The following is a 26255-nucleotide window of genomic DNA, read 5'->3' as shown; positions in this document are numbered from 1 at the left end:
GCCCCTCCTATGGAGATTGAGGCACTTATCAGATCAGTCTCCTTTGTGCACAGCTTGTGGGATACTACTAGAGACAGATATGCTGGACTGGCCCTTGAGTCATCCAGACAGTTGGGGACACTTCATGCTGGTATGCACAGATGACATCATGGTTTCAGATACATGGCTTCACCATGGACAGGTTGCCCCCTTTCCAGTACTCTCTTCAGACACCCTCGATGTCTCTTACACGGGTGGAGATTACTAGACTCGTTCATCAGGACCTGATCCAGCTGAATACCAGGAGGACATGGATAGAGCCACCACAAGAGTTGGGCATGAAGATGGCTTTCTATAGAGAGCATCTTCTCTACCTCACGAGGGATGGGTTTGTGATTCGACCTAGCTATATGGACACGCATCTTTCTCATGGTTTGCATTGTGCCATTGGCCAGATACGCACGTCCTCACATCAGCTCGAGATTAAGACTGGCAGATTCAGAGGGACACCAGCAGATAGCAAGATATGCCGCTTATGCCATCTAGAGCTAGAGACAGAGGTACATTACATATGTCATTGCACAATGTACTATTAGATACAGGCCGTCTTCATGGCCGTTTTCATTGTTTATTCAGAGAAGGTTTTGGGCCTCTATCTAGGGTCATGAGTTATGAGGATCAGAGATGTCTTGGGCTATATCTACTTGAGTTACACAGGCATAGAGAAACTTTACTGAGGAGAGCTGAAGAGAGACAACCCCAGCGACAGATCACAGATTTCTTTACACTAGATATTGTACACCCAGAAGAACAGACAGAGGAGCAGCCAACAGTGGAGAGGTCTGCCCGCACTATTGGCATTCTCATAGACCGAACATTGGAGCTAGGAAGATCTAGACGACCCTGATGGAGAAGAGGAGCTACACAGTTTCGAAGGAGGCTACAGCAAAGGATTCGAGCCATACTTTTTTGTCATCCAGAGTGCAAATGAAGATAGATCTCTATGAAGAAGGATCTCTACTTCCCTCTCATATTGTCTACACATTGTATTGTTTAGTTCACACGTTTCACGCCTTTCGCCTTTCACCTTTCACACCTATCAGCATAGTTTAGGATTCCGCAGTATTTATATTTTGTTATTCTAGTTTAATTTATTTTGTTAATCTGACTTTGTATCAGATACACCGCATTGTAACTTTCTGGTCTCATAGGTCACTTTGGCCTTTTGAAGACGTTAATATAACGTTTCATCTCATCTCTCTCTCTCTCTCTCTCTCTCTCTCTCTCTCTCTCTCTCTCTCTCTCTCTCTCTCTCTCTCTCTCTCTCTCTCTCTCTCTCTCTCTCTCTCTCTCTCTCTCTGGCGGGCTGTTGAATGCGCATGACTAGGGTAGTTGAGCGTGCAGGGGCTACTAAACGCGCAAGGGAGCAAGTCGCACAGGCACACCCTCTCTCTCTACAGATGCGTTGTAACACGCTACACAGCAGCAGTCGCAGCAACGCGCAGGTGCAGACACAACAGTACACGCAAGCGGACAGCTTATAACAGTGCAGTGTAGGGGTTTGCACGCTGTCGAAGGTGGCACACAACATGTCGTCGCCCTCCCTGTCTTCTATCACCCAACGCTCAAGACATCTATCGTGCAAAGTGCTTAAGACATATATCGTGTAAATTTTTAAGACATCTATCATAAAAATATCTCCCTCTAAGGGATGGTTCTCACGAACTCACACACATCACACAAGCGTGCGTATACGCAAACAAGTGGGCCTGGGTGAAGCCCACATCTTGTTTAATCTCTTTTCCTCCCAAAAAGAGGATTTGCACATTGTCGAAGGGGGCACACAGCAAGAGGTCGCCACTCTATCTCTTCACAGGCCAAGCGATCCCATTGCAAGGAATTGTTCGGGTGCTTGGGGATGGACCAACCAGTCGATGTCGAGGATGACACCATTTATGAAACCCCGCCTAAATCGAACTTGTTAGAGTCAAAGATCGCTTAATGTATGAGAAAGTACAGGTGATGGACCAACCAGCCGATGTCGGGGATGACACCATTTATGAAAACCCACCTAAATCAAAAGCGACGTTTAGGCGGAGGTTTCGAGAGAGCACACTGTCGCCAGGTTCTGTGAGAGCAAAGAAACTTTCTAGAGTCAAAGATGACTTAATGTATGAGAAGGTACAGGTGATATTTAAGGCAAAGCAGAGCCTCTTAAGGGGTGACATTGAAAAAGAGATGTATGCAAATGCGGAAACTTACAAAAGAGCTATGTATGCAGATATGAGGAAAGAATTGGACCAAGAGATGCTTAAAAAGCGTAACGAGATGTACCCATCATTGAAGGCCGAATAGACGATCGTGAGGGCAAAAGTGAATGTAATGGAATGAAGGACGCAGAAAAGATTAGAGGATGCACTCGCTATGTTTGAATCCTGGAAATCAAAAATGGAAGAACACATGAATGAAAAGGATGCATTGATCGAAGCACTTAAGGGAGACCTTGCAGCTTGCAAAAATACCCTCGCAAAGGAGGCAGAAAATTAACCCTCTATGATCAAGGAGCTTGAAAGCATTAAGGAGCACGTGGAGAAGAGGAAGAGCAAAAGGCACTAACAACCTCTTTGGGACGGAGCACCTATTCGAAACACAAGATAAGGTTGATAAAGCTGAAAAGTGGATCGAGGATGCAAAGAAAGGATTTCGGGCTAAGGCCTTAGTGCCACATGAGATCATTCGGGCTGGGCTAGATGCCCCTCCTCTCGTAGTTGAGGCCCTTACTAAATCAGTCTCGTTCATGCATAATTTATGGGACCTTCCCATAGACTGATATGCTCGGCTAGCACTTGAGTCATCCCGACAACTAGAGCTACAAGTTGGTATGGGCAGATGACATCATGGTTTCAGTCACACGGCTTCAGCATGGATAGACTGCCATTATTCCAATACTCCTTGGATGCACCCTCCCTTCCTCTCACACGGATGGAGACCACTAGACTTACACGTCCAGATTTGATTCAACTAGATACCAGAAGCACATGGATCCAGCCGGTACAAGAGTCGGGCACGAACATGGCTTTCTATAGAGAGCATCTCCTCCAACTAACCGAGGATGGATATATGATCAGATCGGCCTATATGGACACTCATTTATCCTATGGGATAGAATGTGCTACGGGTTAGATGCCCACATCATCGCATCATCTAGAGATTGAGACTAGCAGATTTAGGAGAGTACCAACAGAAGCCAGGATATGCCCGTTATGACCTATACAGCTAGAGACAGAGTTATATCACATTTGTCATTGTCCGGTATACTACGAGATATGAGGCCGCTTTCACTGTCTATTCAGAGGGGGCTTTGGACCGTTGGCTAGAGTCATGAGATGTCAGGATCAGAGATGCCTCGAGTTGTTTTTGCTAGAGCTGCACAGACACAAGGAAAGTCTCTTGAGGAGAATGAAATGAAATGAAATGCAAAACTGTGTAATGCATCCAACTGTCACTGCATACCCTCAGGTGAGGCAACGATCAACACAATATAATCAACATATAGCAACAATGAGATCCACCTCCCTGCCAGTTGGGCACCTCTATTACCCTCTGTCAATGTAATCAGACACCTCATCAACATACATACCAAATAGAGTAGGAGACAATGGGCAACCATGTTTCACCCCAATGGTGGAGTGAGTGAACTAAATCAAATATCCCCTCCGGGGTGCGTACATGTCCCATCATTGATCTGTATAGAGCCATAATCCCCCAAATCAACACGATGGACACCTCCATCTCTTGCAATCTGCGCATCAATCGAGCTCTCGATACCATGTCAAATGCTACAAAGCTACAATAAATCCGTCTCCCATGTGACTTGCCCTCTTCAATGATGGCTCTGAGTGTCAAAATATGATCAAGAGTGGAGAAACCCCTCCTGAAACAAACCTGGCCCTTTGCCCGTACACCCTCACCCTCTACCCAATTACTCAACTGCTGCTCCAAGAATGGATGCATACAACCGTGCTAATGTGTGACAAACCATAATAGTGCAGTAATTCCCAAGCTCTGTAGGATCACCTGCCTTGAAGATAGGCACATAGTAGACAACCTCCAAGTCTCAGGTAACCCCTCACACATGGCACGATTGAACAACATTGCAAGAACCTCTATCAACATATCTCTAGCATGTATAAAGTGCTCTACTACTAGACTATCATGATCATATACCCTCCTGGTCCTCATCCTCTCAATAGCTCTCTTTACCATCTCAATAATAGAGAAGGTGCTGGTAGGTGAGCATGGCTCTGTCAAGATCTGGAAGGGGGTCTTGTCCAAGAACCGAATATAACGATGTCGCATACTGGCCCCACACATCGGGAGAAGTAATCATTGGGGGAGGGGAGTGCTCATGAAAGAATTGCCATGCCTATCCTGAGTCTCTACTGAAGAACAGATGATACAAGTCTCGCTCCATCTGGGCCAAGTAAGCTCGTTTCTTCCGTCGCACAAGGCACCGGGAAACAATCTGAGACGGTCTGTAAGTGATGACTCCTAAAAGAAGATCTCTCTGAAGCTGGGTTCTCATCTCTCTGCACTCCTCATCATACAAACTATTATGGGGCATGTTGAAGTACGCGAGCGGGAACATATGTGAGTCTGTGTGCAGCAATGGAGAAGAGAGGAGAAGAGAAGACCTTGTATTTGCAAGGGCTAAAACTCACTCTCAATATGTGAGTCCCCCTTATTCATTCTATTATGTACATAATGAATAAGTGTAGTGGACGGGCGCTTGGCCTAACCGGCCACATGGTGCTTTACCCCAACAACCTCCCACGTAAAGGCTAATGTGGCCGTGAGAGAGAAAACAACAAGAAAGCCATACAAAACCTGTACAAGACCATCACAAGTATGACCTCAGCCAATGCCCACTGGTTCATTGAATCTGTGTGCATCCAGCTCTAATTGTAGAGGAAGTATAGAGCGATCGACCACATACTCCTCACCAAAGCCGCACACATCCCGCAGGTATCTCACTATATGCTGCGAAGTGCCCCTATGCTCAAGACCAACATCAACCATTGCACAACTGACTGCTTCCATTGCAAATGCAATCTCGAGTCTCGAGATCAGTATCTCGTACATGAGACTCCCGAATGCTGATGGAATCCTCACAATATCAGCCAATCTGACCATCTCAATCAAATCTAGCTCAGAACTCCACTCTCATGGCAACCACTCTGACACCTGAACTCCGATCCCTGAAATCCATCCTCGTGTCCATCGCATGTCACATGTGCACCAGGAGCATCTATCTGTCCTGAACCTTGTGAGGCAAGAGCAATGTCTAGCTCCAACTCACATGCATCAACCTCTGGCCTAAGCATATCCATGAATGACTAAATCACAACTGAATCCTTAGCGTTGAATCCATCCATATCTGTTATCATATCCACAAATGACATACCCTGCTGCACAACTGTCTGCGCAACTGGCTCAACATGCTCACAAACTAGAGCATTATGCAACCTATCCGCAAAGGAGACATGCCTCGTCTCTCTGCATGGCTACGTACTCACAAAGATAGTGCCGTCTCGCACGCGAAGTACTTGCATCCCATGAATCGTGCCAATACTAGCACCTCTCGCTATGACCAGATGTACACGATGCAATTCAAAACTATGCTCGTCGATGCAATCTAAAACTATGCTCGTCCAGCACTACCTGTTGGCATCCGATGTCTTGTAACTGAATCACAGAGTTCAAGCTCTACGTCAAACCTAGCACATGGCGTACATCTCGCAACACATATGATGCACCACTTGGCAATAATATTCTGACATCTCCTGCTCCAACTATGTCATGCACTGAACCATCAGCTAGACGCACACGTCCAAGCATACCACCAACATATGTGCTAAACCACTCACGACTCGGGGTGACCCGAAATTTAACACTCACATCTAGTATCTAATATAGTCTAACATCTCCGTCATGCGTAGCTACATCTGCTCCCACATCATCCAAAGTGATAGCATCTCTCCTGTGCTATCTCCTGCGCTGTCTCATCTGCCGAAAACAACGCCTACGTACATGCCCTGTATGACCACAATGCCAACACACAACATCTCTGTGTTTGCAAGATTGCCCTTCGGCTGTAGGTATCTCTCTAGACACATTTATCCAAAAGCGTTGCACAATCTTTGCCATAAATCACTAGCTGTACATAAATCCAAACCAATGCGATAGACAGACTCACCAAGGTATAACACGATCGTCGGATGTGCAAGCTCATCCAAGTCCTCCCACTCATCGTCAATTATAGACTCTGGCCTAGCATCCAGAACCTGTAGTGGCAACACTTGGCCCAACTAAGTCAATGCATCTTGCATACCTGCTTTCCAATGCTCAAAGTCTGAACATCCAACTTCGCATAGAAAAGCAGAAACCCTGACAATGATTTACATGTCAATCCATGGCCATAACCTATGACAAGATCAAGCACAAATCGATCATCTGACAATAGCCAAAGCCTGGCTAACTCGTACACCAAGCACTGTCAAAATACAACAAATGCTAGCATAAGCTGTCCAAGAGAACTTTGTCAAAACTATGGCGATCAATATAACGAAACAAGTGAGCAAGACCACTCAAATGATGCTAAAAAACCTGCTCTAATCCAAGAGCACTATGTGGTAACCGATGAATCTATCATCAACAATCTCCTCCTGAAGAGATTACCGCATACATGTCAAATGACATAATCCGGTGAGCAAACACTCTCACAATGCGATGCCAAAACACTATCGCAAAGCAACCATTGAGTGTCAAATGCAATCAAAACACGACTACAAACCACGCGCATAAACAAATAAACTCGCAAGAAAATTCGACAAAGTTTCGACAATATTTGGCTATCTAACCATAATAACCATACACGCCATAAACATGCTCAAAACCATGAGTAAATCATCCGCAAAATCCGCACTCAAGCATATATGAGTTACCCCAAAGTCTCAACTTTCTAAACTTGGAACACAATCCTCCTGTAATCCGAAACACCAAGTGCATCAACCACACTCTGCAAGAGCTAAGCAATTACTGGCAAGAATCTAGATATAAATGAGCGAAAATGTGGCACAAATTGATGCTCAAAACAACTTAAAATCAGTCCACATATGCCATTGCAAGGCGAAGAATATCATCCGCCGAAAAGCGCACATCATGTGCATCCACATGGCAATACAAACGAGCATCAAGCATGCACCAAATGTGTATAAAATGAGTATCCGAATCAGCTGAAAATTCAACTCACAATCATCTCAGAAATGCTTACAAAACTCTCTGCAAATATGTACACCACACTCTCGAAATTTACTTAATCGCATAAGTCAATACACATAACATATGATGAATTCACTCTCGAATCCTGAGAATCCACACGAATACATACATCCACAAAGTGTTCTTAACATATGAGCATAAATTTGTTGAAAATCTTAATCCACACTTTCTTCATTGAGAGCAAAACATCAATGCGCAAAACAAGAGAACGACAAATCTCAATGCAAGCTCTCCAAATGTAGCAAATCACCACAATAGGCATACATAATCTTCAACTTTTCGAACACCCTGCAACGAGTCAACCCATATCTCTCAAACCATTCAGAATTTGCAGAAACTTCTTTCTGCAAAGTTGTAGATCTCAAAAGAACGGACATGAGATGAGCTATTTGTACAAGTCAAAACAAATCTGTAAAAATCTACAGCTGTGTACCATAGACGTGCAGGCAATCTACCAAACTTACAGCAAAATCAGTGCTGACTTTGGAAAAACTTCCAACTGGAAAGTTGTAGACCACGACATTTCCAATATGGCGCGAGGAAATCAAGCTGAAAATCGACCTTTTACTCACCCAAAGTTCTGTTGCGAAACAGTGCTGAAAATTTCACAGCTTCACCGCAATCTCTGCCACAATGTCACCATGCTCTCCGCAATCGCCATAAGCTTTGATACCAGTTGAAGTCATAGTTACCCGGAACAGGAACGGGAAACGGGAGAGTCCGGAACGGACGGGAACTAGGAGGAGGAGGGGGGGCCGGAACGGAAACGGGGCCGGAACGGGCCACTAAAGTAAGGCTTGAATTACCTCCATTCAGCTTAGTCCCAAATAAACTCCTAAACAACCCCAAAAACTACCTCCTAACTTGCCCTCAATGTGCACCAAATATAATCTCCAAACAACCCCAAATTTGCCCCCAAAAGACACTTTTTTGCCCCCAAATACCTACTTTTGTCCGTTCCGCCCCTCGTTTAGTCGTTCCGCCTCGTTCCCCCCATTCCGGTTACACCTCGTTCCGCAACGGCGTTCCGTTCCCATCTCCGTTTCGGAAACGAGACTAATGCAGAACGCCGTTTCGGAACGTTTGGGTTGTGTTCCCCCCGTTCCCTGTTACACTAGTTGAAGTGTACGAGCGGGAGCGTATGTGTGTGTGTGGAGAAATGCAGAAGAGAGGAGAAGAGGAGACCTTGTGTTTGCTGGGGCTAAAACTCACTCTCAATATGTGAGCCCCCTTATTCTATTATGTACATAATGAAGAAGTATAGTGGATGGGCTAAAACTCACTCTCAATATGTAAGCCCCTTTTATCATATACATAATGAATAAGTGTAGTAGCCGATTAGGCTCCATGTGGCCTAGCCGACCACATGGGGCTTTACCCCAACACATGCTCCCAAAATGTCGCCTCCGACCAAGCTGAGTGTGTGGGTATGCCTCTGATGTTGCACCATGCAGTGTCTCAGTCAGTAAAGTGGTGCACTCCTCTACTGAGAGGCCAAGACCAATTGTGCATAAACGGCTATAGATCTCCTCTATATAAACCGAGTCAATCTCTGGTGTAAATGTATAACGGGTATGTTCCCTGCCTCCTGATATCTGGGTTGTACTATACTTAAATGAAACGGACAATGTCAAAAGAGCATGATCTACTGCTACGTCCACTGGTTTGGCTTTCACTATGAAATCCTAAATACAAGGAATAAAGCTCGGCTGTGCCATAACATAGTCCATTGTACTGGCCCCGTGTCTGTGTGGAAAGCATGTAAAACCAGCTACTCCACGGAATCGTTATAAGACAGTAAGCCATTAAGTACGACTAACCAATGTGTGGTCGTCATCTCCGTGAGATATCTCCCATACTCCATCTACTCTCTATCATGTGAGCATCTCTCAAGCCCAAGTCACCCACATCCAGCTCTCTAAGCATCTCATCTAAAGTGTCGTAGAAGATTGTCTGTGAGTTGCCCGTTCGGGCATTGAAGTCCCCTAGGAGGATGATATCACCATCCCTAGAAAACTCCCATATATCATCATCTACTATAGAGAAAGGCGATTGTCCTCTGGGTGCAGCTTATACTGACATACTGGGAGGGAAGTAACATATGGCAATGTATAGAAATCGGCTTGTGTTAGCTCTCAGCCACCCATATACCTCGACGATGATCTCACACGTATGCAGATTGAGCACCGACAGGCATGTATGCCTGGAGTACTACAAGCCCGCAAAGAGGGCAAGAGGGCCATCTACAGAGACGGTCAGGTCATCATTGATGGCAAGGCCACTGACTAGAGACTCGCGGCCTATGAGACACCTCATGCAGAGATAAAAATGGCAGTATGAAACTGTAATTGTTCCTTGTAGAGAAGGTGATACAGAGAGGTCTACCTAGAGTACAGGACTACCAGTGGGGGTCTCTACATAGGAAGTGTACACGGCGCAACACTTCCACAGACTCTTGTCGAGTAGCAATCCTCTATCGCCGCTCACTCCACAGCAAGATACAGATAGTAGAAAGCGACCCACACGCATGTTACATGTGGATGGGGCTTGAGCTATGTGAGGAGCACATCCTCTACATTGCCATTTGCTCCTTTGAACCTAGTGGATCCAGATTTGCACAGATAGGAGTAGGAGTGATAGAAGTCCCACACACATACCAAGGAAGAGGAGGATGACACACTCACCATATCCATGCCTCAGGGAGGAGATCATGGAGTACTCCAGATTAGGGGAAGTCTTTCTTATGGGAGACTTCAATGCAAGGACACAAAGCAGACAGTGTGACATTTTTGACTTTGACGACCCAGAGCTACTCTCCACTATGGAGCACACAGGGGCAGAGTGGACCTCCACACATACCACTACACCCATGCCATACGGACGACACCTGATCCGTTTAGGATCATAGCACCATCTCATTATTTACAACGGGATGCCACAATGGCCATCATCGGGGGGCTTGACATGTATACCACCATCCCTTACAGGCGGCACTACAGTGGATTACATCATGGGCTTTCGTGGCGCTGCCCACTTGCTCACATCCTTCACCATACCACCACCTCCTATTGGGGCTGACCACGCATATCTCGCTCTCCCCTTCACTAGTCCACCTCTCTCCCACACACCACCTATATATACACCACACACCACCATACATTTCACACATGAGCTAGCTAGAATTTAGCTCATCCCATGTATATGAGGGGATATTTATGCACACACATACAAAAGAATAAACAAACTTCCCTGTCGCAGGGACATTAGAACAGACAAAATCTTCTGTTGGAAGTCACCTTTATCAGAATATTCAGTAAATCGACTGTTCCTGCCACCAAGCCAGGAGCTTGATCAGAGGGCTGCAAATAAAAATGAACAGTTAGCTCAACGAAAGTAACAACGAAAATTCACATAGGGAGAATGTGCCGTGACTGCTGAAAGACATAAATACAGGTCAGCTCACATTAGCCAGAACTGGACCCACAAATGGAAGCACCCTTGACACCAATGATTCGAGGCACCCAGGCGTGTCCTTTAGCGCCTGCAATAAGAGTGACATTTTTAATGCTCCCTCAGCAATAGGTGACCCCACAAGGGTTGTCAAGCTTAACAATACCTCCAAAATTTCAAGAGCATCCATGCTCACGAAGGGATCTGAAATGTATTGCCGCCACATCCCAAGGACAAGGGGAGAAAGCTTGGATTCCATTGCCCATGAGGTCTGTGGATCTGATCAACAGAAAAACAACTCAGAAGTTGCATACCAAGGATTCCAGGAGAATGCATTTATCTGTGTTGAAAGCAAGAGGCGCAAACCCTACATACCCGCCTTGATAGCAGTTTGCAGAGTGTCCAAAGTTAGATGCAAGGTTTCTTCTGATACCTATATATTTCATAACACACACTGTGAATGGCTGAGAAACAAAAGGCACAACATCGACCTTATAACAGCACATACTTCCTGCATAAAATTGCAAAGAGATGTCATGACACCCTCCATGTGAGGATGAAGAACTTGGATTTTAGCAATTGGTAGCAATTCGAGGAGTGAGCGACACGCACACACCCTGATCGGTGCAGAACTGCGAGCACAAAAATTCTCAAGCACTCCAAGGTGGATAAAGGGAGATGTTGACATACCACTTTAAATGCATCATGCACACATATTAATAGCTTCGTGTTAATACCTGTTTGGTCCAAGACCTGCCACTGCAGCCTTAAGGAACTGCTCACATCTTCTCTCATCAATCTATGCTAATATAAAAAGGCTATGTCAGCATCTGCCAGCCCAAAATACAGGCACATGATCGACTCTAGAATATGCAATGCAGAAGTCAGATCTAATGTTTTTCCAGACCAGAGAGAATTAGCTTGGGAACTTACAAAAGTGGAAAGCTTTGAAGCCACCCATAGAGCACGACCATAGAGAAACGGGTACTCAAAACCAGCTGCAGTAGGTTTAAATGTGAGTGTAACAGTCAATTAATTGTTTCTACCTCGATCCTGTAAGTGACATGCTCAATGGCCTAAGTAAGCCAGGTAAAAAGACTTGTTCCTGGATCTCCAAGTCTTTACCTGGATTGAGGTCCTCCAACAGAAGGCTGTCTAGAAATCCTTCCAAATTAAAAACAGTCTCCACTTTCATCTGTGAAACATGATTCTGTGGCCAAGGCAGCATCAACGTCAGCACACCTTGATCAGCAATTGGTGGTCCATTACAATGTGAAGAAAGATTGGCCCCAAGTTCACACAGACAAATAGCTACTGTTCTCTATTAATAACGAATATGATCAAGAATTACATGCAAACCAAAGTCTAGACATAAGAATAAAATTTATAGATCTCTGGATCTGACAACAGCATTTCCACATCCAATAAATAATGTTGAACATTATAATGTGACTTTTCTCCATCACATACATTTACTCCTGCCAGAGAAGAACTTAAAGATTTTGACTCATACTGCACAAAAAAAAAACCATTGCCATGACTTCAAATAGTCTCATTCAAGGCTGCACCAACTTCCATGACATGCAAAAAAACATATAAACAAAGTTGAACTGTAAGCTTGCACATTTTTCCTTACTTCCAGCCACCGCTAAGGTTTACCATCATTGGAAAGTTAAATGTGGATATATTTCCCTAAATCACCAAAGAACAGGTATGCCAGATCCACCAAACAATGTTTTCCCTTAGAAGGTGAAAAATAAACAGCAAGTACCTCGAGTAAGGCATCAGAAACTGTACCAATAGCCAGAAGTGCAGCTTCGCGGACCTGTAAAATGCACTGTCAATCACACAATTCGATCACAAATAGTTGTTATACATCTTTGTATGGTTAAGACAGAACATACTTTCCACCATTCAGCCCTTCCACTCGCTTTTACTTGTGCAGCTTCACCAAATCGTCTCTCTACAGATTGCACAATTGACTGGACGCCTGCTAGCTCAAACGTTGACACTAGCTCCTCGAGAAGTAAGGCTCCTTGAGAATCCAACATTACTATTAAGTAAATTATGGAGGACACGTAAGTGCTCAAAACACTTGGCATGTGTGAACGCATAAACACGACATACATCTTCAGAAGGTTAGAGACATCTTCACTTTAAAAATGAAATGACTAAAAGAAAAAACAGTTGCAAAAAATACACAATAAGGAAACGCATGTATACATCTGGAGATTTAATCAGGTGAAAAAGGAATTGACTTTAAGTTGAAGTACATGTCTGCAAGTATATACAAGTGCGTCAGGATCTGTGACATAGGCCCTCCCACAGATGCCCACTACTTGTATCCTCTAAAAACAGCACTCTGCAACCTGTGGAGCCTCTACTGAGACTCTGTGTAGCCCTGGATCTCAAAGAACATGGGGAGTGCAGACTCCAAGCAAGCACGAATTTCGATGAGAACCTCCAATCGCGTGAAGGCCCCCATCCATCTGGGAGCTGCTGTCTCTAGAGGGGTGAGCCACTGAGCCGGTAAAGCCTCTGTAATGTCCTGGCACATGCTCTGCACCCCTCTCATGCCTCGAAGGTGGATGCTCTGTGCTTCCTCTGGCAAACTTGAAAACTGAAGCCAGTCGCCGAGAGTGCAGGCTGGGCCCTCTGCCATGGGACCCCAAGAAACATGAGGCCTACTACCAACCAGGTGGCCTCTCTGAGTGCAAACCATGGTGTTCCAAACTAGGGGCTGTCTCAAACGCTCCTTCGTGCAAGTGGGTTGGTGCTGCTCAAGGCCACTCCGCAGCTGCTCCCAAGAACGAAGCAAGCTCACAGCAAATCGATCCTCCAGCCTCCCTCCTGCTCAAACCAGCTTTGCGCATCTCTGTAAAGATCCACATGATGGAAGGGCTCCAAGGGCCTTCTGCCTGAGGGACTCGAGCTCGAAGCCACTGAAGCAACAACTCCTTCCAGGGCTCCTCCCCTGGAAGAAGTCCTCTGACAACAAACTTCCCAAGAAGGGGCTCTGCTCTGTTGTGCTGAGTCAATGATCCCCAACCCCCCCGAGAACACGGTAGGGTGGTGACCTGCCAGGCTGCTTTGGCCCGAGCTAACTGAGTGTCGTGCCCTAACTAAAGAAAGTTCCTGAGCAGCCTCCCTAGTTGGTTGATACAGAAGCTCAAGAAGATCCAACAAGACGTGGTGTGCCACATAGTAGCCAACAGCACCTGGTTGGCCACTACCAATTTGCCTGCCAAAGAGAGCTGTGTCGAACTCCAATGCAGCAACTTCCTCCTAATGGACAGAAGGAGGGGACCAGTCTGCTGCTCAAGGGACAAGTCTAGGCCAACCTGACAACCCAAGTAACGAATTGCAGTCCCTTGGGGAATCCATCTAAAACCCTCACCTAGAGACCAATCAGGTGTAGGAGCACTGCCAACCCACAAAGAAATTGTCTTCCTCTAGTTGATCAATGCTCCTCATGCACAACAGAACACCTGAAAAGCCTACTCACACTTGTGCAGGTTGGCCTCCTCGCCCTCCAAGTACAAGGCTAAGTCATCCGCAAACTCAGTGTCAAGAAGCTCATCTGCCCTGACAGGGAGCTCAAGACCACGCAAGCCAACCTGCTGGGAAGTCAAAAATCTGCTCATCGCCTCAACATAGAACAGAAAGAGGAAAGGGGCTAGAGGGCAACCCTGTCTGACCGAACGCTGAGCAAGAAGTGTTTGTCTCTTCCCCCTACCAAGAGCACCTAGCTGTGCGCACACCTATAGAGAGCTGACACACCTCTGATCCAAGCATCTGAGAAACCCATCCTGCGTAGAGTGCCCTCCAAGAAGTCCCAGTCAACTCTGTCGTAGGCCTTCTCAAATTTGAGGAGTATCACCGCATCATCTCCCTCCAAGAAGTCCAAGTCAACTCTGTCGTAGGCCTTCTCAAAATCGAGAAGGAGTATCACCAATCATCTCCTTGGAGACGTGCGAGGGCAGACACCTCCCAAAAAGTGAAGATGTTGTCAAGGATACTACGCTCCTTGACAAAACCTGTCTGGGTCCCATGTCAAATGCTCTCTAGAAGTGGGAGAATCCTCAAGCTCAGAGCCTTTGCTAGAATTTTGTAGGATGAGTTGAGCAACATAATGGGCCGCCACTATTGAATCTCATCCAAGGAGCCTTCCTCCTTCGGAAACAGGTAGATCAACTTTCAAGCCCTCACTCATGCTGTCAGGCATCTCGCCAGTGTGCAAAACGTACTGAAATGTCCTGCAAAGATCTGAACCAAGCAAGTCCCAGTACTCCAAGACAAAGCTGGGAGTCAAACATCCTCCCCTGGACAACTACCTCGGGGGAGTGCTCTGAGGGCCTCATGGATCTCCTCTAACTGGAAGGGAAGCTCAAGTCTCTGTCGCATCTCCTCAGTAACAAGGCAAGGCATCTGTGCCCAAACCTGCTCTCTGCATGCATCCTGGCGCTCTGACTAAGATCTCAGCTGACAACAGATCACGGTAAAAGTCAGTAGCAACTACACGCATATCCTCAAGCTCTGAAGCGATTGATCCGTCGGGTCTCCTCAACTAACTAACACTGGTGTGCGCATGGCGCGGCCCCACTGTCTCCAAAAACTCCCCAATAACTCTATCACCCACCTGGGTCCACTGAGATGCCTGCCAATGGAAGGCAAACTCATGAAGCCACTCCTCAATGCTAGCCAGAGGAGGAAGAGGCAGAATTGAGGAGTCTGAGAGTGGAGGGGGGGGAGGCAGCGGAGGTGGTGGAGTTGAGATGGAGGAGGTCTCCGCAAGGGACTCCTACTAAAGGGGGTCGAACGGGTTCCATGTCGGAACCCAATGCTGTTGAGCTGCAAGAGGTCGGCCACCCGAGGGGGGCAGTGTGGCGAGCCTGTCCTTGTCGATGGAGATCGGGCACCTGCCACCAACCGTCAGCTGTCTGATCGCTAGCCTCTATCGAGGTACCAACCTGTCTGTTTGGCATGCTCAGCCTTGGGAGGCTGCGCATGCGCTGTTGGTCGAGATCTCCTTCGAGGACAGGCCTTTGATAAGTGGCCCATCTGCTTGCAAATGAAGCATTGGTTCAAGCTTCCCAAAAACTCTACCCTCTGGCGTAACCATCCCCTACTCACCTTGGGTAGAAGGACCACCTTCGATAGAGTATGGGTGTCACGAACCAGAATGCATATTGACGGCACAATGGCAGCCTTGCCTACAACTGAAGCTGTCGTGCGCGGGTCTCCAACTGTCCAGATCTCAGAACCAATCCTGGAGAGAAGCGGTAAGTACTCCCTCCGCAGGCCAGTGAAGCAGACCGAAATAGGCAAGTCTACCTCCTCGACAAGAATATCCGATGCTGGATCGAAACCATGGTGCCACTGTCGAAAGTGAGCCCTGACCGCTCGAATGGCCAACGGGCTCATCGAGATGACCTAGGCAGCCATCTCGAGAGTCTAAAACTCTATCTAATAGTATCCTCGCCTGAGCGGTTGAACATTAATGAACTTCCCCATCTCTGCAACTGGGACGATTGCCGATAATCTTGCAGATGGCAGAGGTGGCATGAAGGCGCTCCACCTCTCTTGCACGACAGAGCAAGTCGAATGGTGGGCTTGGCGGGGTCGGGTGACGTGGCTTCATTTGAGTCCCTCAGGGGCGAAGCGCGAGCTTCCTTCGTGTCTACAGCTAAGGAGGATGACGACGGTGCTCGAGCAAATGCTAGCAGGCTAAGAACAACCCACAAGTAGAGACGAAGGAGGGGGGGGGGACGGGGCAAGGGGTAGAGCGCTGGAAAGGAGGGCGCACAACGCGGGGGAGGGAGGGGGGAGGGAAGGCGAAGGGGGGGGATGCAGGGTGAAGGGGGAAGAGGCGTGCAGGTGCAAGCAACGAGCAACCGATTTTTGCAGTTTCTACGCATGGCTTTCAAAGATTTGCAAAATTATTCAGAGCTTCTTCAAGATTTCTTTGGCAACTGCCATGTTGTAAAGTGCTTTAGTTTAAGCGGAAGGGAATGTCAAGATTCTTGTGGCTAGCTATTTTCCAAATATTCTCTAAATATTATGGATATTAATTTCCTATTCTGGACAAGGGTTACCATGAAGAGTTCAAAGTTGTACCTATTCAAAGGATTGTCTTGTCCAGGAACACATCTTCTATACTTCTCGAACCTCCAGTTAAGTGGTTCTCTGTCGAATAGTGCAACCAAGTTCATCAAGTGTCTTATATGTAAAGAGAGAGAGAGAGTATGAGAGTCTTAGTCTAAAGTTTAAGTTCAAATGTTTATGTTTGGAAGTTAGAGTCTTCACCCCTACAATATCACACATCTAAGTGAAAAGTCGTGGTCCATTGTAGGAATATTCATGGATAAGACTTGTATGTTTGAGGGTACAAAAGAGACCCTCCATCTTGGCATACATACTTAACTCAGCCTCTACCTTCTAAGACTGCCTCCATATATCTTGACCAACATGTGGCCAAATTCGAATCATGATATTCCTAGCACTAGTAAGGCCTAGTAGGTTTTCCCCTTACCAAGCTATTGTGATATGCATGGTCGAGGTATCAAGGAACCCCCCATGCCGATGACCTCTTGAGGTGTAGAAATTACCATGAAGGTTGAGTGAAGTAGAGGGGGGGTGATATTTATAGTGATTGTAGACAAGGGTGGCAAACCCACATATCGCAGTCTCTCATGGGCATGATATATATATATATATATATATATATATATATATATATATATATATATATATATATCTATTTGCTGACAAGTAAAGAAAATGGCAGTTTTTTGTGTCTTAGATAGAAGAGGTGGTGTACATGGTTAGCTACAAAAAGAAAGGCGAAAATGTGTTGAATCAGCACCAATTAGGAATTGAGGGAATGACAAATGGTCAAGCTCTCCTTGGTCTCCACCCAAAATATAATCCAAAATACATTAGTATAGCTTTTAAAGACATTGAAATTTCTTTTTTTCTTTCTTACATCACTACCTCCACCTGCCCAACCTTTTTGGGAAGCACGTAAGTCCCCTTGACTCCGAGCCACCGTGTCATACCATTATAGAAGTGACATGCAACTCCCACGCCGAGCTAATGAGACCCGTACCTAAAGTTGTCTACCTCCATTTGGTTTATACTCTATCTCCATAAGCCGAGCCCTCCGCATTCCAGGATACGTAAGAGCATCCAATCACCAAAGTCATACGTCTTCCACTGTCCACTTTGAGCATTCTCTATCGAGAGACACTAACACCACAATGGTGTCGCTACTAGGCCACTCATGAGGACTATGGAATGGGAGGGCACCACGTGCCAACAGAAAAGAACAAACTAAATAACTTTAAGCACTTCAAATAACAACTGAACGAAAAGAAACAAAAGGGTGCGACACCGAATGGGAGCGAATTAACTTGCATATCACGCAAGACCGCAGAGCCTCGCTACGCTACTGCCGCCCCCCCCCCCCCCCCCCCCCCCCCCCCCCCCCCCCCCCCTGCACATTGGCTCGTGTAGCACTATCTTTTTGGGCAAGTGCTCGGCGCTCGTCTATATTTTCTCTCCACCGCCCGTTCTTTTCGCCGCAGCAGTAGACACAGATGGAGGTTCCAACTCCGCCACAAAGGGACTCGTTCGAAGCCCCCTCGTCTGACCCCGCTGAACCCACCATTCGACTTGCTCTTTCGCCGACAGAGCAAGTGAGCCTTGCCGCAGAGGTAGAGCGATTGCAGGCGACTTCTGTCATATGCAAGATTCTCGGCACCCGACCTAGCAGAGGAGAGCTGCGTGACCTTCTCCGAGCCTGCCGCCTTCTCGCAGAGGTGGGCAAGATCTTGGACGTGCAAATACTCGGACGAGGTTACTACCAGATCAAGTTTGAGACCTCCGAGATGGCGTCCAAGGTCATCGCCATGAGTCCACTGACCATCCGAGCAGCACGTGCCCACTTTCGACAGTGCAGACATGGTTTCGACCCTGCTTCGGATGTTCTAGTAGAGGAGGCAGACATCCCCATCTCTGTTTGCTTTCTAGGTTTGCGGAGGGAGTACTTACCACTTTTGTCCAGGATCGGCTCAACCATCGGGCCTGTCCTAGAGACACCTCGCACGGCAGCAATAGTAGCTGCTAAGGCGGCTGGCATTCCCTCAGTTCGCGTTTTGGTCAGAGACACTTACACTCTTCCAAAGGTTATTCTTCTACCTCGGGTGAGTGGGGGTTGGTTTAGACAGAGTGGAGTATTCGGGCCTCCCGAACCAGTGCTTCATTTGTCCACAAATGGGCCATCTAGCAAAGGTCTGTCCACGGAGGAGGCCTCGACCTACACCACAACGTTGCTGTGGCCCTTGCTGAGTGCCAAGCTGTTTCTGGGGCCCTTGCCTCAGGCACCTCCTCAGCAACAGTGGGTTCCCACAGGAAACCCGTTTGGTCCTCTTGAGCAGGATGAGGTCCCTGCTCCAGCCCCCACCCCAGCTTCACCCTCGACAGACACCCCCCCCCCCCCCCCCCCCCCCCCCCCCCCCCCCCAAAAGAGTTCCCCCCCTCTTCCTTATCCTCCGCCCCGCCTCCTGCTCCCGCCGCCTCTTCCCCCCGCCCCTCTACCTCTGCCGCTCCCTCCCACCCCTCTTCTCCACCGCTCCCCCCAACTCCTTCCCCCCCCCCCCCCCCCCCCCCCCCCCCCCCCCCCCCCCTCCTGCTTCAGTTCCACAGTCGACCCAGGGGGCGGGGCCTTCTCCAACAGCTAGGAGATCTCTTGGCAACGCCTTTGCCACGAGTCGCTTAACGAGAGAGGGACAACCTTTCTTGCGACCCCCTCTGCAAGTACAGACATCTTTCCTTGCGGCTATCCCTCGTGGTTTGACGAGCATTGACATCTGGCGCCGATGGGACTTCTTCGACTACGGCTTCACTCATTTTCTCGGCGACCCCTCAACAGACCATGAGGCAGCATGCTTCAGTGTCCATGTTCTGTTCCTTGCCGCTAGGGGGACAGAGGCCTTGGGACTCCGCAGTTGGCTTCTCCTTCCCCCTCTACGGCAGGGACCAGACAGAGTGGACTCTCGACTCAATGATGGGATGGTTGCACACACAGGTCCTAGAGTTCTCTCACCACATGGGAGAACTAGGAGTTACAGACATGCTCTTGACTTTGTGGCCATTGGCCAAGTTTACGGTGACACCTCCAGATTCAGCAGGATGTAGACACATTGTGGTTTACTTCTTTGCCGATACACAGTGCTTGCCATGCTATGTATACATTCATGAGGACTCTTGGACAGAGGAGGTTGCTTTACGTACGGCTCGCTCTACTTGGGCTTGGGCCAAGCACTCGATGCAGTCACGCCTATCTAGAGGACACTCGGATGCAGATTAGTCCCCATCCAAGCCAGCCTCGAAGATAGCCTGTCTAGCTGTTGCGGAAGCATCTGTTCTCTCTCGCTCCCCATAAGGATCGTCTCATGGAACATGCAGGAACTTGGTGGGCCCGAGTTTCAGCGTCAACACGACCGACTGCGTCAGGAGCTTCAACGCTGCCTTGTGAGAGGAGAGATTGATCTCCTTATGCTTCAGGAGCACCATTTGTGTGAGAGCCGCATTAGACGTTGTGGTCAGCTCTTGCGTGGACGATATGATACTTTTTGGTCAGCTGCTTTTGGACCTGGAGGCATGCAAGGTGGGGTATGTATGACTATTGCGGACTCTTTGCAGCAGGCCATTGTGGGTAGAGGGATTATTGTGCCAGGCAGGGCTCAGTGGATTACTATGCAAGTTCAGGGTGGCCTAGTGGGTTTCCTGAACATCTATGCGCCCAATGTGGCAAGTGCTCCTGCAGAGTCTTGGTCTCAGATAGTTGAGTCATTGGTGCATAGGAGGGGACTTCAACATGTTGGAGGACCCTTCTGACAGGATTGGTGGCAGCCATGCTACAGTGCATGGAGTTGAGATGACAGCTTGGCAGAGGTTTTGTATAACTCTGAGGGTTTCGGATGTTTGGCAACACTCTGGTTTGTGAGGCCCCCAGACAGCCTTGCCTTCTCTCGGTCGGACCGCAGAGTGGGAGGAGTGAATCTATCGCGGATAGATCGCTTCTACACTACTGACCACTCAGTGACTTGGGAGGGATAGTGGGCATTCTGGCAAGGACCTCCTTCTCGGACCATGCACCAGTGATCCTCACAATGGCAGACAGACAGAGGACTGGGAGCACGATGCTTCGCATCCCAGAGAGAGTCTTGTTGGACTCGGCACTCAGAGAGCGGGTAGAGGCTCTCTGGATAGAGAGCTTGGACAGGAGTCTTCTGATGACAGAGTGGCCTCAGGCCTAGCCCAGATTAGCCGCTTCTTTCTCCAGGAGTCTCTGGCTCGCCGGGCTACAGCAAGAGAGGAGGAGCAGCGTCTCAGACGGAGCATTGCTTCGTTACAGACATTGCAGGAGCAACATCCAAACAGTCCTTGGTTGGAATAACAGTTACAACAGGCTCGACAGGAGCTTGCTAGCACAGAGGAGAGGCGACATGAGTTTGCTTTTCACCGACAGGCATCTCAGTGGACCCGGGTGGGCGACAAAGTGACTGGTGCTTTCTTTGAGGCAGTGGGACCTCGGCACTCGCATGCCAAGGTCAGTCAGTTGAGGAGGCCAGACCGGTCAGTTGCTTTTGAGCCCAAGGATGTGCGTGCAGTTGCTACTGACTTTTACCGTGAGTTACTGTCTGTAGAGTCCTAGACAGAACGTCAGGATGCATGCAGGGAGCAAGTTTGGGCACAAATGCCTTGTCTTGTGACTGAGGAGATGCATCAGAGGCTTAAGCTGCCACTTCAACTTGAGGAGCTGCACACAGCTCTTAGGGCCCTCCCCCGTGGTAGCTGTCCAGGTGAGGATGGGTTGACTCCCAGCTTTTTCTTGGAGTACTGGGCCTGCTTGCCCCAGTTCTCTGTAGTGCTTTTCAGTACATTTTGCACACAGGAATGATGCCTGACAGCATGAGTGAGGGCCTGATCTACCTCATTCCCAAGGAGGGTGGCTCCTTGGATGAGATTCGACAGTGGCACCCCATCACCATCCTCAACTCAGCCTACAAAATTCTTGCCAAGGCTCTGAGTTTGAGGATTCAGCCACTTCTAGAGAGCCTTATACATGGGACTCAGACAAGTTTTGTCAAGGAACGCAGTATCCTTGACAACATCTTTACTTTTTGGGAGGCTTCTGCCCTGGCACGGCTCCGTGGTGAGGACCTCGTGATTCTTCTTCTCGACTTTGAGAAGGCATACGACAGAGTTGACTGGGACTTTCTGGAGGGCACTCTGCGCAGGATGGGCTTCTCAGATGCTTGGATCAGAGGGGTGTCAGCTTTGTACAGACAGGCTCATAGTCAGGTACTCTTGGCAGGAGGTAGAAGTGATCACTTCATGCTTACACGCTCGGTCAGACAGGGCTGTCCTCTTGCTCCCTTCCTCTTTCTGTTCTATGCGGAGACGACGTGCAGGTTTTTGGTGTCGCAACAGGTTGGTCTACGGGGCTTAGCACTCCCTATTCGGGGAGATGAGCTATTGGACGCTGAGTTTGCCGACGACTCAGCCTTGTACTTAGATGGCCAGGAGGTCAACCTTCACAACTGTGAGCAAGCTCTGGAGACCTTCTGTTGTGCATCGGGCGCACTGATCAACTGGAGAAAGACAGTGGCTTTTTTGGCTAGTAGTGCTCCTGTGCCCGATTGGATGCCAGGAGAGGGTTTTAGGTGGATTCCCCCAAGGACTGCAGTTTGTTACTTGGGCTGTCAGGTGGGTTTGGACTTGTCTCCCGAGCAGCAGATTGCTCCCCTTCTCCTGTCTATCAAGAGAAAGTTGTTACATTGGAGCTCAGCACGACTTTCTTTGGCTGGCAGAGTAGTAGTTGCCAACCAGGTGTTGTTGGCGACTATGTGGTACATCACTTCTTGCTGGATCTTCTGGAGTTCTTGTATCAGCCAGGTAGAGAGGTTGATCAGGAATTTCCTTTGGTCAGGACGTGACACTCAGATAGCCCGAGCCAAAGTGGCTTGGCAAGTCATCACTGTTCCTTGTTCACAGGGAGGGCTTGGGATCATTGATCGAGCACAGCAGAGCAGAGCCCTTCTTGAGAAATTCATCGTCAAAGGACTTCTTCCAGGTGAGGAGCCCTGGAAGGAGTTCTTGCTACAGCGGCTTCATGCTAGGGTGCCTCACGCAGGAGGCCCTTGGCGACCTTCGACCAAATGGATCTTTGCAGAGATGTGCAGAGTTGGTTCGAGCAGGAGACTGGAGGACCGCTTCGCTGTGAGCTTGCTTCAATCTTGGGAGCTCTTGAGGCGTGGCTTGGAGCAGAGACAGCCTACGTGCACGGAGGAGCGCCTACGGCAGCCCCTCGTATGGAACCCCATGGTTAGCACTCAGAGAGGCCACTTGGTTGGGAGTCGGCCTCATGTTTCCTGGGGTCCCATGGCAGCGGGTCCAGCGCGCTCTTTAGGTGACTGGTTAGAGTTCACAGGTTTGTCAGAGGAAGTGCAGGGTCTCCAACTACAGGGCATGAGAGAGGTGAAGAGCATGTGCCAGGACATCTCAGAGTCAATTCCAGCTGAGTGGCTCACGCCTCTCGAGCTAGTAGCACCCCGATGGATGGGTGCCTTCACACGACTGGAGGTTCTCATCTCAGTCAGGGCCTGCTCAGAGACTGTTCCATCCCTTTTCTTCGAGCTCCAGGGTGGGGGACGGCTTCAGCGAGTTGCAGTAGAGGCCCCGCAGGTGGCAGAGTACTATTTTCAGAGGATCCGAGTAGTGGGCATCTGTGGGAGGACTTGTGTCATAGATCCTGACCCAACAGCTCTTGAGACTGGACACTGGAGACTGTGGGCTTGGGAGTGTTGTCCACTGGCACGAGTACAGTGGGATCCTGGTGAGTGGCTATGGAGGGATCCCTTCTCTTCTGCAGACCATCCAGGAGTCCCGTTCTTTCAGTACACTGTTCCTCTGGGACGTCATATACTAGCAACACAGAGAGAGGCCCGCCCCGCTGCAGCACCTCATTGGCAGGAGGAGGGTCTCACAGCTGAGTTCTTGACAGCATTTTGGGAGAGGTTGTGGGACTCCAAACAACCGAGGCGAGTCACCTTGTTTCAGTGGGGCTGGTCGCACACAAAGCTACAGCAGTTCGGAGTTGCCTAGTGCATAGTGGTCTCTCGGCCGCATGTGCAGCTTGTGACCATCTTGTGGAGAGTCAGTGTCACTGTCTATGGGACTGTCCCTTGGCCCAGCAGGTGTGGCTACGAGTTCTTCGGCTGATGCCTGCTCTCTCCACGGCTCGACAGTACACTTGGGGAGCAGTGGCTTGGTCCACCCTCACGGGCCCAACGCTTCAGTTTGAGCTATCCTCCACCAGCAGGGTGATAGTGATGCAGGAGGGGCGACCTACACTTCAGCCTGCTACAGAGCTTACTCCACAGGAGTGGTGCAGTGAGAGAGAGGCGTGTTGGGAGCTCATCTGTGGCCTGACACTCTGGTTCATCTAGCGGGCCCGTTGTTTCTGCATCTCTGAGGCTCGCCCTGTGCCACCAGCAGAGACTGTACGCGATTTTTGGCTAGAGCTGATCCACACTCTAAGAGGACAGCTCGAGGGACTACAGGGAAGCTCCGACCGCATGCGGGAGCGCAGAGAGGCTTTCCTACGACTCTGGCGTCCTGGGCCTTTCTACACCATGGTCCAGGGTGTACTCCGATGGCACTACCGACCACCTGTGTGGCTTTTCCCTCCCCCCATCTCTTGATTTAGCCCCATTGTACATATGCTGGTTCTTTCATTGGGAGAGTCTCCCACCATGGTTGTTGTAGCCCTCTCTTGAAGAGGTGGTTGTAGCCCTATGGGCAGTTTCAGTAACTAATAAAAGGATCTTTTTCTCGAAAAAAAAAACAACTGAATGAAAAGAGATGCACAACACATGAGACGCAGAGTGGCGGAATTCCACCCCAAGAGATCACTCGCCCCAAACCCTGGTGCCCCTTTAGTATTTCTTTATATTGCTTCAACTTAGTACAATGTTGGTACTCCGTCCTCTGCACTTCCACGCGGAAACATGCTAGAGAATGAGCCTAAGGCACATATTTCAAGGCCCTTGGCCTGTAAAGCAGCACATGAAAAACATCAACTAAAAAGCATCTGGTCCCAAAAGCTGGCTAGGCAAAGGCTGGAAATCTCTACAGCTTGCCACATCAGCAGCCATCAACGTAAAACGCACAAATCCATAGACCTGCCACATGGCATTGTCAACACCATTTGTGCGTTCTCCGTACAATCATGCCACATCATCAACTGCCTATGCATAAGTTTGTGTGATTGTATGGGTCCGTGTGACCTGTGCCCCATTGGACGGGGTCCCATAAGTTGGTAAAAACTTCTTTTAATAACTGGTCCCACTCGACGAGGATCTGTAAGTTGGTGAGACCTCTGCTTCTTCTCCTGCTTCTAGGGTTTACGCCCCTCGACCAGGATCTGCAAGTCGGCTAGGGTTGGGTCTGGGAAACCCCAACCCGCCAGGTCTTCAATGGCTTGACATGTCAACAGTTTGTGACATTTCCCTTGAAAGAAGAGTGATCGTCCGAGATTACTGCACATCTACAAAACAACTCAAGTTAGCTCAAAAATATCCGAGGGTCATTTCGAGGGACAATCAATTTTCTCATTCCAAATCGGAGCACTTGATATTCCGACATAGCAAAATTAGCCATCGCAATCAACCATCGCTGATCTTGAACAGGTGTCTCGATGCACTAAAATTACATACCCAAGCAATCTCACCCAATTAGGAATATTCAGTGGTTGGCACATCACAATGCAACACAAATGTTATATGCATAGAAACATACAGTCACCGTTGAACACTCCCCCCGCAAATAACCATCCCGGTCCGGACCATGAGTTGTTCAACGACTCCCTCATCACTCCTCCCGCAAATAACCTAAAGAGGCTCGGGCCATTAGATATAGAGGCCTCTTACAACCAAACGATCCCCAAACTTCTTAATACTCCCTCCGTAAATAACCATCTAGGTCAAGGCCATGAGTAAAAACAGCACTTTTCAAACATTCAATACGCTCCCTGGGGATAATCACAAGGGTCCAAGCCATGAGTATGGACACGCATTCTCAAACATCAATTCTCATCAATATTCCTCTCCAGAGTAAATCACCAATCATTGAAACCACTATTAAGACCAGAGTCAAACAATTCAAATCGGCACTAAGACCGTTTTAAAAAAGATACCATCCATTTCAAACAGATTCCAAGCAGTATCTCCAAACAATTTCTCAAACAGGTTGTTGTCAAACAAAATTCAAAAAACTACTAAATCACATTCAGAAAGCATTCTTGGTATCAATCGAGCTCGAAAGGACAACAAGCTTTCCATCTTGAGACCTGCACCAAAAATTAGAGTTAGGTTCCTTTGTAGCCGATTGCAACATGGTCCATAAACTCTTGAATG

The 26255-nt window shown here is 48.3% G+C and overlaps 1 protein-coding gene across 4 annotated transcripts in view; it reads right to left on the bottom strand.

The window, feature by feature from the left end:
• LOC147462376 (ARM repeat superfamily protein) overlaps positions 1–26255 on the bottom strand; it is a 164074-nt gene that overhangs the window by 11612 nt on the left and 126207 nt on the right. For 2 of the 4 annotated variants that reach the window (XM_086483750.1, XM_086483739.1), the window contains 10 exons: positions 12675–12805; positions 12542–12595; positions 11896–11980; positions 11704–11768; positions 11508–11569; positions 11279–11402; positions 11146–11203; positions 10937–11049; positions 10784–10861; positions 10617–10679 (listed from right to left, as the gene is read on the bottom strand). In XM_086483750.1, coding sequence (XP_086339876.1) covers positions 10617–10679; positions 10784–10861; positions 10937–11049; positions 11146–11203; positions 11279–11402; positions 11508–11569; positions 11704–11768; positions 11896–11980; positions 12542–12595; positions 12675–12805 — 833 coding nt within the window. Of the gene's footprint in view, positions 1–10616; positions 10680–10783; positions 10862–10936; positions 11050–11145; positions 11204–11278; positions 11403–11507; positions 11570–11703; positions 11769–11895; positions 11981–12541; positions 12596–12674; positions 12824–26255 lie in introns of all 4 variants that reach the window. The other 2 variants (XM_086483745.1, XM_086483733.1) reach the window with 1 other exon arrangement.

The sequence above is a fragment of the Adiantum capillus-veneris genome, chromosome 2, assembly GCF_014529385.1.
Source record: "Adiantum capillus-veneris isolate H3 chromosome 2, ASM1452938v2, whole genome shotgun sequence".
Lineage (NCBI taxonomy): Eukaryota > Viridiplantae > Streptophyta > Polypodiopsida > Polypodiales > Pteridaceae > Adiantum > Adiantum capillus-veneris.
This window is presented reverse-complemented; position numbering and strand designations above follow the sequence as displayed.